The 16,583-nt window shown below is 43.4% G+C and overlaps 1 protein-coding gene across 1 annotated transcript in view; it reads left to right on the top strand.

Annotated features, from left to right (window-relative positions):
* The first annotated feature begins 998 nt into the window (after positions 1–998).
* The window catches only part of LOC111261549 (uncharacterized), a 42,313-nt gene continuing 26,728 nt past the window's right edge, over positions 999–16,583 (top strand). Inside the window, exon 1 of the mRNA XM_022835140.2 lies at positions 999–2,485. Coding sequence (XP_022690875.1) covers positions 2,353–2,485 — 133 coding nt within the window. The 5' untranslated portion in view covers positions 999–2,352. The remainder of the gene's footprint in view (positions 2,486–16,583) is intronic.

Here is a 16,583-nt window from a genome sequence, read left to right as displayed (position 1 = left end):
GAGAGATATCTTTATGTATTTGTACATATGTATTTAACTCTATTTATCGTACTTTCGTCCTCAGCAGCAGCAGCAGCAGCAGCAGCAGCAAGAATAGTAAAAGTAGCTGTAAAGGTATCAGTGTTGTTCTTCGGATTTTTCCCGACTGAGGTCTGCTGTCGACCTGTCTCCTTGTTTGCCTGACGTCTCCTGACCGATGAGGCATCATCCTGCCTTTCTGCTTCTACGATTATTTTACGTTGTCACTGTCAGTCTGTTTTTTCTCCTTCTATCGGCCATCTCCTGTTTAGGATAACACTCTGTCGTTACTTCTCTGTTACCTATGCCATCAGCTACGCTACGCTTGTTCCCCTTCTCCTTATTCGTTTTCTATATTAGTCCACCCAAACCCCAAAGGCTCTGATGTTCATGTTAGACGTCCCTTTGTTTCCCGTCGTTCTGATCGTATGGCCAGACCTAGGCAGACAGAGAAGAGCACGGGCGGGCCTCGTTTCGTACTGACATTAGTCCTGGAGCCTGCAGGGCGGCATTGTTAAGCTATCCCATGACAACTTTGCAGCCATCCACATTTATCTACTATGGGTTATGTCTGTCTGTATGGACGCAAGAGCGTCAACGAAACAGGCAGAGATCATATAGGAAGGCTATTGTTGTAGTTGGGGTGATTTTTCGGTTGGCAGCCGGTTGGGCACTTAGTTACGTGAAAAGCTCAATATGAACTGTAAGCAAATTTCAGATCGAGCGTTGCTGCCGTACAGTTAGACAGACTGAAATACTGGTATTTCGCACATGCAGTTTGTCATACAGTGTCTGGCCTGTCTGGCGCTGTGGGGTAAAAAGACAGTGGGACGAGCAAGACCCGTGGCCTATGGTTGGCATTCTCTCTTCCCCACAACAGCGCTTAGTGGAAAGGGTCGCTACATACCCTCTCATACTGTCAAGGGCAGAGGATACCGGCATGTGCCATCGTTCCTATCGCCGCCGCCGCGGCCGTTGCCTCCTCCTGTTCATAGCAAGACGACTCTTTCTCCCATCGGTTCGAGCTAGCAGGATTTACAGTCAGTCAACGAGCCAGTTTTCGTACGAGCGCCGTTCGGAGCACCGAGTGTATGAGCACCCGGCAGTGTATAAGAAAACTTAAAAATTTGGTGTTACGGTCAGGGAACGTCATATTACGCATTCTGAATTTAGTCGTTACGCTCTTTGCTTATACTCTACATCAGTTAATGACAACAAAAACTTAATGTATTAGAACCCGTTGAGTAACTATCGGCGACTGCTGGTGCTCTATAATTATGTCTTGCGACATTTGAGACGAAACTTTCTGCTCAGAGCGCTAGTAAGCGAGCGCTAATATATGGATTGCGTAATAGAGAGCCTACGTAACTTCAATTTGATCGGAGGGAACATATTGATTTAGTTACATTATTAAATATAGCTACTGCTGTCAATCGCCGTAGCGCTAAAAGGAGCTTTTTATGCAAATGCATCGATCATAGTAACTGCCCGGAAAATGGCTGTAACAATGGAGGAAAACACAATGCCAAGGTCCAGTAAACAGTTCGACAATTTGTTATCGAATCATACGAAACAGTGCCGCTATCTATCGGTGCTTAGAGCCGAGTGACAACGACTCTAATAACTCTAACGTTCGGATTGAAGACTTCGACTCGGCCTGGCAACCTGTATGGTCCATACACAGAGTGAGTCCCGTGGGAGTACTTCGTAGAGTAATTTTTCTATGCCAAATGAATAGAAACTCTAGCAGATTGCAAAACGACGCGGTCCTAGTATAGATTCAACTCGTAGTAGCTCATGGAATAAGTGCACGTGTCATTACTAAAGAAATAACAGTAGCAAACGCTTATTGGATATACCGTAGTTATCATCAAGGTGGTCTGCTAAAGACGTTGTGCCAGTTTTCCAAGTGTTAGTGTGATTGGACTTAGCAATTGGGAGTCGGTGCAGTGAAATGTAGCAAATTGTTTGCCGCTAACATAGAATTCTAATGTAGTAATCACATTGGAAACTGTCCTATCGTTCTCAATCGAAAGCATAACGGCAACCATCGCAGCGACCCTATTGGCAGATTCATGTTGATCCCATCTGATTTGTGATCACTAAGGGCCAACCGGAAGAGCCTGCGCAAGAGTATCATGATGATGATGATGATGATTATATGGCCTTCTTTATTTAGCCTTAACACCACCCTTTACCTACGTTCTTGCCGCCGTCAGCGACCTATAGCCGTTGCTGTTGTTGTGTATTGAGTAGTAAGGAAAATAGAGCAACAACAGTGCGCGAATCCCTCCTTGATCGTCACGATATCGGCCATTATCATCGACAATCTCTATGGCTGCTCATCATCTATCTAATAAGAATGATACAGAAGCACTAAGAGGCTGGATCATGAAAGTCCTCTACGTCTGGTTAATCCTTCTGCAGATCCTGATGCTCAAGTCAACTTTGATTGAGGCGAAGCGAGGTAAGCGCTAGACGGACGAGTCGATGCTTAGGCAGCACAAAACGCCAGGTAGGTGACATGTAGCAAATGCAGGTTAGGTCGATTGCAAATAAGCTGACATGGTCCTGTTTGGCCGATGAGTCGCCAAGGAAAAAATGCGAATCAGTGGAGCGCTGAGCTCGTCAGCTACAAGCGTTAGTACGATACACACATGTTTGCATCGTTTAATACAATGCTATGACCTGGAGTGTAGTAGCAACAGCGGAAACGACATATGCTTGGTTAGGGACTGGTGCTTTTGGCGAGGGTTAGGCGAATCCAGCAAATACCTGTGAAACTATTTCCATCGGTAATATGCCGGTTTTAATTATAACTAACAATTGAGGGTCAAGCCAAAAAACAGGATGACACTAACAGGGTGCCATGTTCAGATCAACCTGATGCTATTCATGATGTACACCCCTACTAGTACTAACGTCGTTTTTCTATTCAATTTTCCCAATTGACAGGGATCCTGTTATAATAACTAGGTAAAGCGTTTCGCATATACATTTAAAGAGCTAGTTAATAGGCTATAGTGAGTTGCCGTTTTAGATCTGAGCCTTAAGCTTAAACATCCGCATTGAAGTCAGTGTTTTTTTTGTCTTGCGATGTTAGGTACATCTCTTCTTCAACGTTGTACTGTCTTTCGTTTGAACGGCAATAGAGAGAACCTACTTTCTATCGTTGAAATGGTTACGTATTATACCTTCTACTGCACGTAGTACAGTGTCGGATATATCCAGTTTCGTCCTCGTGGCGGTACGCGTTTGTCGACTGTCGTAAACTTGGATGACCCGCTAAAAACCTTCGAAATGTTCGCTTAACGTTGGTGTTTTTGGCTTGATCTCGCTGTCCGCAAACAAGAATAGAAAAAAAAAAAAAAAAAACAAACAAAAGAGACAAATCAAATGCAACCTAGGTGGACACTTGGCGTACTACTGTTGTTGAAAAGAGTTTTTCTTTTCTCCGTCCAGAATCTTTTCTCGCATGCGAAATTTTTTCTTGTCAAAGCCCAACCAATAGCATTGTCGTTCGCAAACGTGACGAATTTATTATGGGAAAAAAACAACGAGACAAAATAGCTCCTGTACAATTCGTGTTCCCAATAAGACTCGAAAAAGGGAGACCTGTTTACGTTGAGGCTCATTGTATATAATAGCATCACGGATAGACAAACGATGTTTGCGTATCGCTGCGATCTCGTATATCTTCGGTTCCGGTTTTAGCATCAGGGCAAAAAACAAACTCTCGTATCGATAAGTAGCATAGGTGCAGCCCCGCGTAGATGGACCGAAGTATTGTATTTTGAGGCGATGTATCGGCCGAAGCTTTTGTTCTCTGCGATTCTACATGCGTATCTCGCTCGAAGGCGGTGGCAAGAGATAAACTATATAGCGTCCACATAGTGCATGTAAATGTATTCGAAATAGACCGAATAGACGTCGATGCAGAAGTAGTAGTAGTAGTTTATCGCAGAGAAAAATGTCTCCGTACTGACAACTAACATCAGAGATGCTTTACGGTCGATTTTTTCCAACGGACGCAATTGTACGGTATAGCGATGATTGACAGACAGTTCCTAAACAGGCCCAGTGATATGTCCGGTGGGAGAAGTGCTAGTTTGTAAATTCGCTGTTTGTGTTGTGCGTTCGTGAGTGGGTGGCTGTTTGTATGTGTACGCAACACATTTTTTCGCGTAAATGCTAAACACATCGGCTATATGGCAAGTCTCCTGTTGGTTTCTAGCTCGTGCGTGCGTCGACGTGCGCCGCAAGTCGGCGGCCATAAAGATGGCTGACGTTTGCTGCCGTGACGGCGATAAGCGGGCCTGTCGACGGCTGAACGACTAAGTCGTAAGCAGTTGAGTAAAGGGAAAAAACTAGCTGCTTTACGCCAGGTGATGGCCGATCATTATCAGTCAAGACAGCAGGAGCTCTTTCGTGTAACAAAAAAGTCACTATTTTCTCATGATAGTTCTTCTGTTAGCGGTTGTGCTTAGGATCTCCTAGTTCTATCACACTACTATAACTATCGGCCGAGGGAATCGTGATAACTGCTATTATTAGGAGTGGTATTATTATGATATCAGAAGTGTTGAAAGTGCTAGCTCTAGTGCACTACTTATTGTTAAGATCTTAGCATTTAACTCGTTTTCATCAGTTCATACAATCGATGACCAGAGGTACACACTGAGATCCACTTTCTTTGTGACTCAGATAAAGTCCTGCCTACTGCAATATGTGCTAGCTCTGCGCGGAAAGGGGATTTGCACCACTGCATTTCTTTCTTACCGCAATAGCGTCAAACTTCAGTGTATCTGGCAATGGACTGTGTCTTCGTTCAAACTGAGCCTTGCCGCTTCTTGGATCGACTCCAGTACCTGTTTCTTGATTATAATGCCATACAAATTAGATATACCCTATTCGGGACAAGGAATATGCAAGGCGCCGTAATTATTCATAGGTATGTTGAAAAGCCATTATTGTATTTCTCATCATTGCTTCGTTCGTTGTTACCAGGAAGCTTGAAATTTTAGGTAATCTGAAGTTCGAACTAATTACTTAGTAGGTGTGACTAACGATAGCTATTGCTGATTTGTAACGTTAACTATTAACTAATGAACGGGAACTGAGAACAACAGTGATCTAAGCCTTGAAAGTTACTCGTAAGTCTAGGAGAACGTGAACGTGGAAGAAGGGGTCTAAGTTTGACCTTCCCTTAGTAATTATGGTAACCGCATGGCCACGTTACGATACAATACAGTCGGTAGATTTGAGCGCGGCTGATAACATGCATTGCAGTAAATGCACGTGACCGGTCGCTCGAGAGCCAATATTCCATAACCATACGCGGTAGCTGATCCGAGCTGGCACGCCTTCGTACAGCCCTAACCAACATTCATGCTATACAATGAAAACAAAATACATCAACATATTGAAACAACAAGTAGCTCTAATAATCGACAACGTTATTGATGCGAGAATGCCTGTTAAGTCTGATGACACTGGGTTCAAATCTGCGAACAAACATCACTACTGAAAGTTTCTCCTTTATAAATCGTCGGCACAACTTCTTGTTAATAGTTTTCCGGCTGTTTGTTCTCTAACTTAGATTCGTTCAGAAAAGTCAGAGCAGCCAATGTTGGTCAATGCCATTGAAAGAGGTGGAATTGTCTATGGCTAGAAAGAAATTCTGTTTCCAATTCTCCTTTCAGGACGGCGTTAGCGTGGTATCCGATGAGGTTTTGACCGTTTTGATATCATCACATTTGTTTCCATTATGGTTACCTATGGCCGCTATATGTGTACGTATATATATTATACGCGTACACACGTATATATATATATATATATATGTACGGCTTAATCCTCCTAAGTCCCTCTCTTGCGGATTTCCACCGCGAGCACATAGACATACTGCTGTCTAAATGCTTAGTGCTCTTTAAAAGCAGCAATGCGCGCTGTAGCCGCCGCGTTCCGCTGACGCCGGGCGCTTTTTCCGTACAAGCGAACATCGAACCTGCACAGACGTCACTACCACTACCTTCATTTCGTCGATCCTACCCTAGTTCGCAAATATTAACATGTAATATTCACTATTTTGCATATCGCTCGCACGAGTGCACGCTACCCGTCGGCACGTCGAGGCGAAGAAGCTGCGGTGAGCTGGGCTGAGTTAGGGTAAACGACAGCGCAGGCTACGCGTTGTGTGTCCCCTGTCCACGCTCATTTTTGCAGGGGAATAGAGAAAGAAAGGGTTATATTTGGGTCGACTGGTAACGACAGCTGTTACTGAAGGGGAGTGCATACAAGGAAAAGTGAAAAAGTAGCGTAGCGCCATCAGCGTACGGCTGGAACTGTGCGATTATCTCTGGAGCAGCTTCACCCACGGAGCATCGGATACCGTTGAAGATAGCGCAAGGGATTTTTACGACGCGTTTGGAACACAGTTGGCTTAACGAAACGAATTAGTAAAGTACATTGTTGTTGATTAATAACGCGTAAAGCTATATATTTGAGTACTTAGCCAGCACTGTGATTGTCGTACTGTGTGATGAGAAAAGGCCAGTTCAAGGTGTGTGCGACCTGCCGCTAGCGGTTGTCATTCATTGGCGAACAGCTATTACCTTAACGGTTACTATTCACACGGCTATGTCGTATACAAAACCGTTTCGTAATAGATAAACACTTATAAAAAAACCTTATCACAAATATATACCAAAGAAAAACGTATCACGTAGTAAGTTCCGCTGAACGGCGTGAAACGGCTGGACGTCCCGCACAGGATCCATATTTAATCAGTATCACTTGTACCGTTGTTTCTAAGCACCAATTCGTTACTGGCGGAAGCTGTTACGTCGATATACTTGTAAATTATCTACATGTAGCGCATTTACTTTCGGACTCATTCATATGGAACTGTCGCATTGCGGCTCGAAGCTTGAGCGATAACGACGACACGAGAACAGATAGACCCTCGTTGATTACTGGAACGCTGCTCATATTGATATAGGCAATACTTGTCACGATTGTTTTGCTTGCTATATGCTTGAAGGGTTCGAGCTTCCGGGCGTCTTTGTGACGCTGCTATCATCTAGGCAATAATAACGTGTCTTCGTTGTTTGCGGCTTCTTACCCAAAGTAAACTCTGTAACTCGTGGGTACCGGCTATCTTAGTTTTTCTGGACGTTTTATTGTTTTCGTCACGGTTCATTCACAAAAAGATTTCACTAGCTACGGAAGCTAGTTCAAAACACAATGACGGTATATTGAAATGAACGTGTCATTAGAGCCAACGGCTTTTGGCGCAGAAAATGTTTCACAGCAGCCTGAATCATGGCAGGCATTGTTTTAAGTGCGTATATATTTATGGTATAAATAGTACGGGCAACGTATCTCCAGCAATTGCCGGCAATGACAATTACTGTGTTGCTATTATAAATATTACTGTAGGGGTAGGTATATGGAACAGTTTATCTATAAACCAATGGAATACGATTTTCCTGACGGCTGCTTCTGACGTCTTTGTCGCTACTAGTAGCTAGCACCAAACACACAGTACCACAACCTCACCCTGCGCCGACGATGATCAGACGACCGAATGGCAGATCGCCCCATATAATGTCAGGATGACTGCAGAAGCGGTCTTGAGGGGGCTGCTTGGCGACGGGTACAATGTACCTAACTAACTCAGCGTTACAATATCTCATTGGTGCGTTCAACTCGATGCAGCACAGTCTGGGGTCGGCTATAGCTGTCGCGAACAGCGAGAGAAGAAGGGGGGGACTGTTATTCGGCATTTCCCTTGCGTTTATAAAAGAGTCATATCGAACGCTCGACAGCTGACAAAAAATACTAGAAGAGACGGAAAATGGTTACCTATCACGGTGACAAGCCATGTAATTGTATCAGTTCATAATAGAGCGCAGAGTCTCCCACAGAAGATCGACTCGGCAGTCACTCGTCCGTGGGAAAAATGGAACAAACTGAAGTAGATTTCAGTCGAGTCTGCTTAGTGGTAACATTTTGAACTGGTCAGACATTATGGACATTCAAAGCTTGCATTTATCCGACCGTATGCGTGTGGACAGAGGGTCATGTATCAAGTCCATAAGTTACTTCGAACAACGGTGGCCACAAGGCAGACAATTATACATCTGCAATTACTGCAAAATGTGAACGGGGTTAAATCGTCCTATACTAGGAAAAGCATACTTACAAATCACACGTTTAACTACAAGAGTCTTAAATATCATGAAGTAGAGGTGCTGAGTGGAGATAGAATGGCAAAAAGTACAATTTTCTAAACGAATCTGACGAACCTATTGTATCAGAGAAACTATAGCTATTCCCAAAAAAGAGAAACGTTACAAATCGGATACCCTCATGCGGGAAGCAGATGGGCGAGGTTCGGCCGGTGACCCCGCTTCCGAGAGAGGAACGCCAGGCTATTGTGTTCAAGGTCCATCCATAAGCTACTGCTACTCGGATAGGCAAGCCAGCCCTGACAATGACCGTGAAACGATGAGATTCGAGGCGGTGTCTGCTTGTTGTTGTCGTTGTTACTCTTATCGTCGCTGACGGTGCTGAAAATACGTGGCGTAGGCAAGATTTGAAATACATGTAACAGCCTTGAAGGCAAAGAGTAAATCACTTCGTGTCTGAATAAAATGTATAACAGCAACGGTAGCAGCATAAAAACTACCAATAATGTAAATAATCGTACATCTGCACATCATTCTATCTCACCTTTATGTATCAAGGGTCACTAACGAGTGAGGACGTTCTGAAACATTTGCAAAAACCCAGTAGCGGAAGAATGTAGGTTTCGTATGCACTATATTTAGGTGTTCATATTTCGAACCTGCTCAATATAAATTCAACGAAACGGATTTACCTCGAAATCCGGGTTCGCATCCATCAAAATAGGTACACCGCCGTGTCACCGTCCTCTGAGTCACCGATACGCGCCCATCGCCAGAGGTCAATTAGAAATTGCAATACCCTATTGCAGATTTATTTCGCACTACTGAAACTAATAAAGTATAAAACATTTCTATAATAGATAGATGTAACGTTATCTTGCTATACGTAACTTGTTTTTTGTCAATTGTCGAGTTAATGTTTTCGTCTCTTTCAAGTAATCCGATTGAAACGCGTCATTATTGGTAGCTATTTAATATTCGGTTGTGAACTTCTGTCTAGTTCGATTCATCTTGAAAAGTTTGTTTCATTACTCTGCTCTTTTGCGACGAGCCAACATATCCATCTGTTCCTGCTTTCATATAACTCGCACGTTGTTTATTTAGACTGGACTTAGACTCAGCAAACCGACACGGCAAGAGAAACACCGCGGGCTGAATCGAGATTTGATAACGTTAAAAAAAAAGTATATATAGGAACTTTTTTTTGCCAATGTGTTTTCAATATGCTTTCCGGGGTTCTACGTTCGGATGTTGGCTCCGTGGAGCCTCTTCGCGCACGAGAGCAACAATCATCGTAAATTGCTATGAATTTGGAGACGGGCAACGTTCGCCTTAGTCAATTGCCCTTCAAATTGTTCCTATCACAGCTGTAGCGTTCGAGCGGCATGAGACGTCCGCTCTTCTTTAACAGAACTCTATCAGACGCAATACTAACAACAAAGAAAAAAGCACGAGAGCATCCACTGAAACCGTTCGAAAAAGATTCTCTTAGGATTCGAACTCACAATGCTGCCAATACCGCCTGGCTATTTTTATCGCCATTGTCCGTAAAGTTGCAGATATCCGCCGCCATGATGGAAGAGTGGGCATGAAAATCTAGTACGAATTAACAACACAAAATAAGTAAACATAGTATGGCCCAGTTATGCCTAACCACGCTTTCGGATTTTGCTAGCCAGCGAATCGAACGCTAGCAAACTGGCTGCATCGTATCCAATTCGTCCTGAGATAGGAGGTGTCATGCTCAAGGTTGTAGTAATGGTGCTTAGTACGATTTAATTTGACCGCTTTCCTTTATGGGTCTGTCGCTGTACCGTTGCATTAGCTCTTATTGAAGTTTTTCTGTTTCTCTAGCGAATGGTGGTGAAGGGAAATTTGTTGTTGACGCAGCAGCCCCCATGGATCGCCTTCCGTGTACATGCCTGGAACCAGCAACACCATTAAGATTAAATTTTTCTTTAATTCCTTTATTCTTTGCTAGCAACTATAGATTATCCTGGTAGCCACCGTGGTACGGAAGGATACGTTCGAAAACATCGAGAAAGAAGAAATGAGAAAGAAACAAATTCGGACGCAAAAGAGCAATTCACAGTGTGCCGTAATACTATCTCTATGTATGCATGAAGAAATCTTTGATATCGTCCTATCTCATGTCAGCTTTATCAAATAGGGGACAATACAAACAGATAAAAATAACCATAATAGCACAGTTTTTTTTTTAGTATCCTGCAATGGTATACCATGCCATCCCTACCAAGATGAAGACGGTATGGTGGTATAGGGGCTGGTGTTGAATGTGACACGATACTTTGCTAAGAGGCAGAAAGCTGCGCAATACTGTTCGGACGCTTGACAACTGCACGACGGCAATGAGGTAGCTTATATATTTTTCGATTTTTATTCGAAGAAACAGGTGTCAATGCCAATACATGACAAAACTTGGAGCTACGCCAGCCCAGAACGCAGATGATAACGTGCCGCGGCTAGAAATGTCGCCGGCGAGATACCGATGGCCGACACATTTGCTTCTTTTCCGATATTCGTGCGTGCGTGCGTGCGTGCGTGCGTGCGCGCTCGCGCCAGCTGGGGTCGAGTTTTCAACAAAATAGATCTCCTCCGGCTTTTCTCTCTTTCACCCGTCCTCTAGCTTCGGGATGCATAAAAGCTCGCCTCTCACGGCGTATTACAACCTCTACCATGCATATAGCACCATCTACGCCATCATTATTCTGGAGCCTCGGAGATGAAGCTTCGTCATTGTCATCGTCGTCGTGTTAAAGAGGATAGTAACGAAGGTTCGAAGGCTAGTGAGGAACGAGCAGCCCCAGGAGTCGAATGAATGAATACATTAGACCGTGCGTGTGTACTATGCCAGGCCACCGCCATCTGCGTTTGCGTTGAGAGGTTGGGTTAAACAGTGCTAGAAAATACATAGGGCCAAAGAGAAAAATGCTGGTCAACGAGGTCGCTGCCTTCACCGGCGAGATTCAGGAAGGAATACAAAGAGCTCGCTAGTGCTGTTTCTGCTACAGATGGTTGGTTCATCCAAAGAACATCACGGGTTTAGACGCGCAAACGCATACGAAATGTTTGCGAACATTTGTGTGGATGGGTCCCATACTAAACGTGTGGTGGTGCTCGTGGTATAATGCAAAGAATTTCCTTTTCACGTTGATACTTCCCAATCTTTTCCATTCGAGGCAGCAATGTCCTCTTTGTTCCTTGAATGGAATCGTTCCTTTTACCCTCGACTTAAAAGACGCATGTCGTTTGTAACGAAACAGAATAGTAAAAGCAGTACCGAAAACGGTGGTCTTTGGGGGGGGGGGGGCTGGTCCGTGAGGGGTTCAGGCGGATAGGACGAGAACTCAGTCGCAGACATGAAGCAGAGCTGCAAACGGCGCCATCAACGTGTTTTTTTTCCCGCAAACGTTCTCTTTTCGACTTGTGCCTTACGGCATTTTTCAATACACACATGTTCTCACTGTTCCGTGACTAGCGAAGCCATTTATTATAGGATGAAATATTGCTACCGTCGTTGTGATCATTTACGAGCTGCACTCAGTGCGTACATATAATTATAGTATTTGACTAGGGTTTCATTTAAGCTAATTACAGGATATTGAATACTATGTGTAGTACTAAATGGCATGCCTTCGACATCTTCGGAGTTCTCTGTGCACCCCTAATCCTTGAAGTATTTCGACGCTACGTGCATTCTGAAGGTCACACATCTGTCAATGACACGAGTTAAAACAACGTATAAAGGACAAACCTCCTGTCATCAGACATATATCAACATTGCTATACGAATGGCAATTTATTCGAGGATAGTACATCTAATTTACTGCTAAGAAACACGTTCTCCGCAATATGAGCTAATCGTTGTTATAACACATGTGTCCGCATGGCTTTAGACGGCCATTAGAATAATATCAAAAACACGGATTTGTAAAATGATGCTGAACGAAGGAAGGCTTTATATAGCGGCTACGTACCCAATAGGCGACGTATCCACCTGACAGGAAACACAGTGTGGTCTGAACAGCTGTTCGAACGAAGAACTACTATCATCTAAAGAAAAGGAAACTTATGACTTATTATATGTACTTTTGGTTGTCCTCTACAGTAGCGTAAAGTCCCGGAGACGTGCAGCGTCACAGTATCTACAGCACGTTTCACTTGATTTTTATTCTGCATGATTATGGCATGGAAACTTTGATGATGAATGTTTTAAGCCTATCTATCATATTAGGTACATACTGCTGAATGACCATTTAAACTCTTCTATTGGACTATTTACTAGCTGCGATTGCTATCGTTAGAATGGCTGTAATCTCATTTGCGTAGTCGTTTTCACCGGCGCTCGATGACAGAATTTCATAGGCAGAGATCCGAAAGCACGACGAGTGATATTCATTCATCAGAGCCAGCGATAACAACATCAGCGATGCCAGCAGACGGGTAATGTCAAGGACAACCGATATTAGAATTACGTCTGTCGTCGTTTCGTTTATCTGGGGCCCAGCAGCAGCGGGTACGAGACACGAGAGTGGGGCAAAGCAGACGAAAACAGGCAAAGGATAACAGGGGACAGGCTCCCCGAGTTAGGGAGCTGACTACAGACATCGAGAGACAGCCCTGACTGCCGCGTCGATGTAAGAATTTAGTATTCCATAATTGATGGTTCCGATGCTTGCGACTAGTTCGGGTAATGGCGGAGAACGGAAAAGTCGTTCTAGGCTGAGGCCGGAGCCCATCGCTCGGCTCATCTCGATCTGTCAATGCCAACAATTCGATTAGCCTGAAAAGGAGCTAAAGCTGAATGGTAACAAGTGGTGGATTCAGGCCTTATAAGCAAGGGGAGTGGGTCTGGGTTATGCTATCTCGCCAACACGGCATCCTGAGTGTCTGGTCTTCTTGCATTGAAGACTTCGCGTGAATCTCTTCGTTGCTTCGTCTGATTTTGCCGGCCTTTTCTTGTGCTGTAGTTCTGTCCCCTGGGGCTTCTTTTCAATCGACGACCTGGCAAACGCCACTCACTGCTCTCGCCGCTCTTAGGCCTGAACGGCTATTCGCGGCTGTTCGAGGCGAAATGAAAAGGGTCGGAGCGGAGAACGGACGGCTTTCCGCCATTTCGGCCTGAAAGATCCAAAGTCCTCTGTAGCCGGACCTTGCCGCGAAACTTGCAGGCTACCTACTGCCGTTGACGTCCCCGCAGACACCAGCCGCAGCTACCTACGGAACAAGTTAGCTGGAGAAGCAAACGAAAGATTTGCCCAAGAGCTTCGTAGGGTCCGGTCTGTTCGACAACGGCGACAGGGGAAACAGGCGCAAGATTGCCGACTATACAAGCAAACAAACGAATTAACGGAGAACTAAAAAAGTAACAGTGACCGGTACTTCAGTGTCGGAGGAAGGCCTGCATCCTGTCGGGTTAATCATAGGAAGCCGGAAAGGCCGCTAGATGAGAGCGGATGAACGAAAAGTGAGAAAAGGTCAACAAGTATGTGAAACTTTCCCAGTAGAAGGGCGATGACGCTACTGCTGTCACCGACGTTATTCGAGTGATCGACCGATTAAAGTTGGATACGGATTTCTCTGGGCAAATAGGCATAACCACACCAGCTCCTTCAATTCTGTCCCAGTATACCCGTAACGTAATAGGGCGTAGCGATGTGTTCGCCTTCTTCTGACCGACTGAACGACGCGCCGAAAAAATGTCAGCGTGCGATCGTATAAATAAACGTAAGTACTGCTAAATTGATCCAACTGATGGAGGGCTAAAAGTGAGCAAAGGTGACCTGAAGGCATATTGATAGTTGAGTAATAGGGAAAACCAAATGTCCTACTGTGGGAATATGAACAGATAACGCAAGAATAAAACGTAAGGGTATGTGTAATGCGTCACTGATTTCCATATTATCTCTTCCACACTATTATATATGTACGTTTTAAGTAGCAGTCTTATCTAAGAGCTTGATATCATTTTTCTACGATATAAGCCTAATCCTTCGTCGTTTTACAAGACGAAAAGTTTTTCATACACTCGCGAACGAAATAAAGTAGACCAAGGTTTCATCCTAGCTGCCCATAGAGACTAATTTACTAAAAGGTTAATATTCAGTTATCATTTAAGCCAAGTGAACGAGATTTCAGAAAGAACAGACGGCCATTTTTGCAACAGCCACATGTTGCTATGGTAATTAAGGCTCTACCATTTTGTAGCTATATGCATTTGCATGATACAAGCACAAAAGTACGAACACTTTATTCCCCGCTAGATAATATGGCGACGAAATTATGGGTAATCAGTTTACTACAGACAATGACACGCAACGACAATGCACGCACATACAACATACTTGATAGGAACCATGTGGGAAATCTACCATAAAATGCCTGTGTGCATGTTTATCGCAAGTCAATCCTATCGATCACATGTGTAGCAATGATACGTATTTAGTACAGTATATATATATATATATATATATATATATATATACAAAATCAATATTTCTTCGATTTGTGGTAGACTATACACCAATATGACGATACTTTGTTTAATATATACTATTCTTGTAAAGCATCTCACTTGATTAACAGGTTCTCTATAGACATCGTACTCGTAAAATTTTCATTGTCATAGGATGCGTAGCTACTAAACACATTTGTAACAAACTTCTCTAGGGCATGCTTGATATTTCCGCAGCGCGCCGTTGCGTCAAGCCTAATACGAATTCGGTCCTACTGTTTATAATATGCTTTTCATCGAGCAGATCACAAGATTCCACGGAAGATGATATGAGATTCTCACAGTATAAAATACATAAAGTAACATTTGAATAATAACTAGTATTTACAAATAATGAAATTGGAATGTTTGTTGAGCGTAAGTGGGGCAAATAGGCTGATTTTATGATTTACTAAGATACTCATCTTGAATAAGGTACTACTTCCCAGGCGATAATCTCTCCGCGGACCCCTACCAACCAAACGGTTGTTCCGTATCTGTGAATTTAACTACTGAAATAATTTACCGTCGCGAGCGGGTGCTGGGTCGTCGAGGGCCATCCCTGATCCAGAAAATGTTGTAACGCGTAACTCAGAATTCTGACAAACGAAAAACTTCGAGAGAGTAGAGCTGCTGGTAACAGTCTGAGTTTGCACCTTTGTGTTCTATTCCAGCGTTTCAATTGACGAAATACGGAAACTCTGCATATCTTCATTTTATTCAAACACAGCACATTGCCTGCAACGGAAACCCTTGCCATAGACATTGTTGTCCCATAGGCATTTCTATATTATAAACAATTTCAAAGCGTTTACAAAGTAGGTTCGATCTTTTTTCGGGTCATTGATCATTGAAGCGACGCGTCGATTGCAAGATCAGATACGCTTTTTTTTTTTTTTTTTTAAATCCCGAAGCAGTCAAGCAAGATTTATTTCTCATGTTTGGTTTCAGCTTCGTCGGCGCACCACCCGAAAAGATTTTCACGATTAATGGACGTTAGATGATAGATTGGTCGTAGATGCCATAGCTCAACAATACCCTTTAAATGACGGTTATAGCGCTAACCACAATTTTTCATTATACAGAATATACATAATACATTGACATCACGCAGAAACTGGTAAAATACTAATAACGTACAAAAATTACCGAAGAAAAATTTTGCACGAAACGATTAGTTCCGACTGCTGATCAATACAGATAAACTGAGCGCCACACGGCATTTTGCATAGAGTGCCCCAATTGAACTCGACTGCCAAAACGTGTCCTCCAAGTTTAAGAACTCCGCTTTCAATTCTATTTGTTACGGTCGGGCAAACTGACCACCAATGAAGCAGCGTGCGGATCGAGCCCCAAAAAAAGATCAGCCAGCGGGAAGGCGAAGCCTTAAACATTTAAACGTGTTTTTCTTCACGAAAAGCTTCATTTAGAATGTCGTACTCTTTGGCATATCGTTGAAATGCTGGATTTCAAATCTGTTTCCATCTACGAAGACTTCATTCTCCCTTTAGGCAGACCTCAATAATAGTCTGAAACGATTAAAGCAGACACAATAAATTCATTATATAACTTCATCCCTGACATAAGATCATTTTTTACGATAATAAACATTTCGATGCTTCGATATGATGCCATGTATCATCACGCAGGGTATCTCACAGGGAATTGCCCTATCAGGCTTACGAGAGATAATGACATTAAATGCTTAATATTTCTACCGAAATAGGAGTAAAATGGAATATTTCTCTACTTAGGTTTACCAACGTCTGAATCTGTGCTCGCTGGGCAAGCTGAGTTACAAAATGTCGATCTAATTGTAACTCACCCATGTCAATATATATCTAATCTGATTTAGACAC

This window comes from Varroa jacobsoni, unplaced genomic scaffold, assembly GCF_002532875.2.
Source record: "Varroa jacobsoni isolate VJ856 unplaced genomic scaffold, vjacob_1.0 scaffold_567, whole genome shotgun sequence".
Taxonomy (NCBI): domain Eukaryota; kingdom Metazoa; phylum Arthropoda; class Arachnida; order Mesostigmata; family Varroidae; genus Varroa; species Varroa jacobsoni.
Note: the sequence above shows the minus strand (reverse complement) of the source record. Positions and strands in the feature narration are given on the sequence as shown.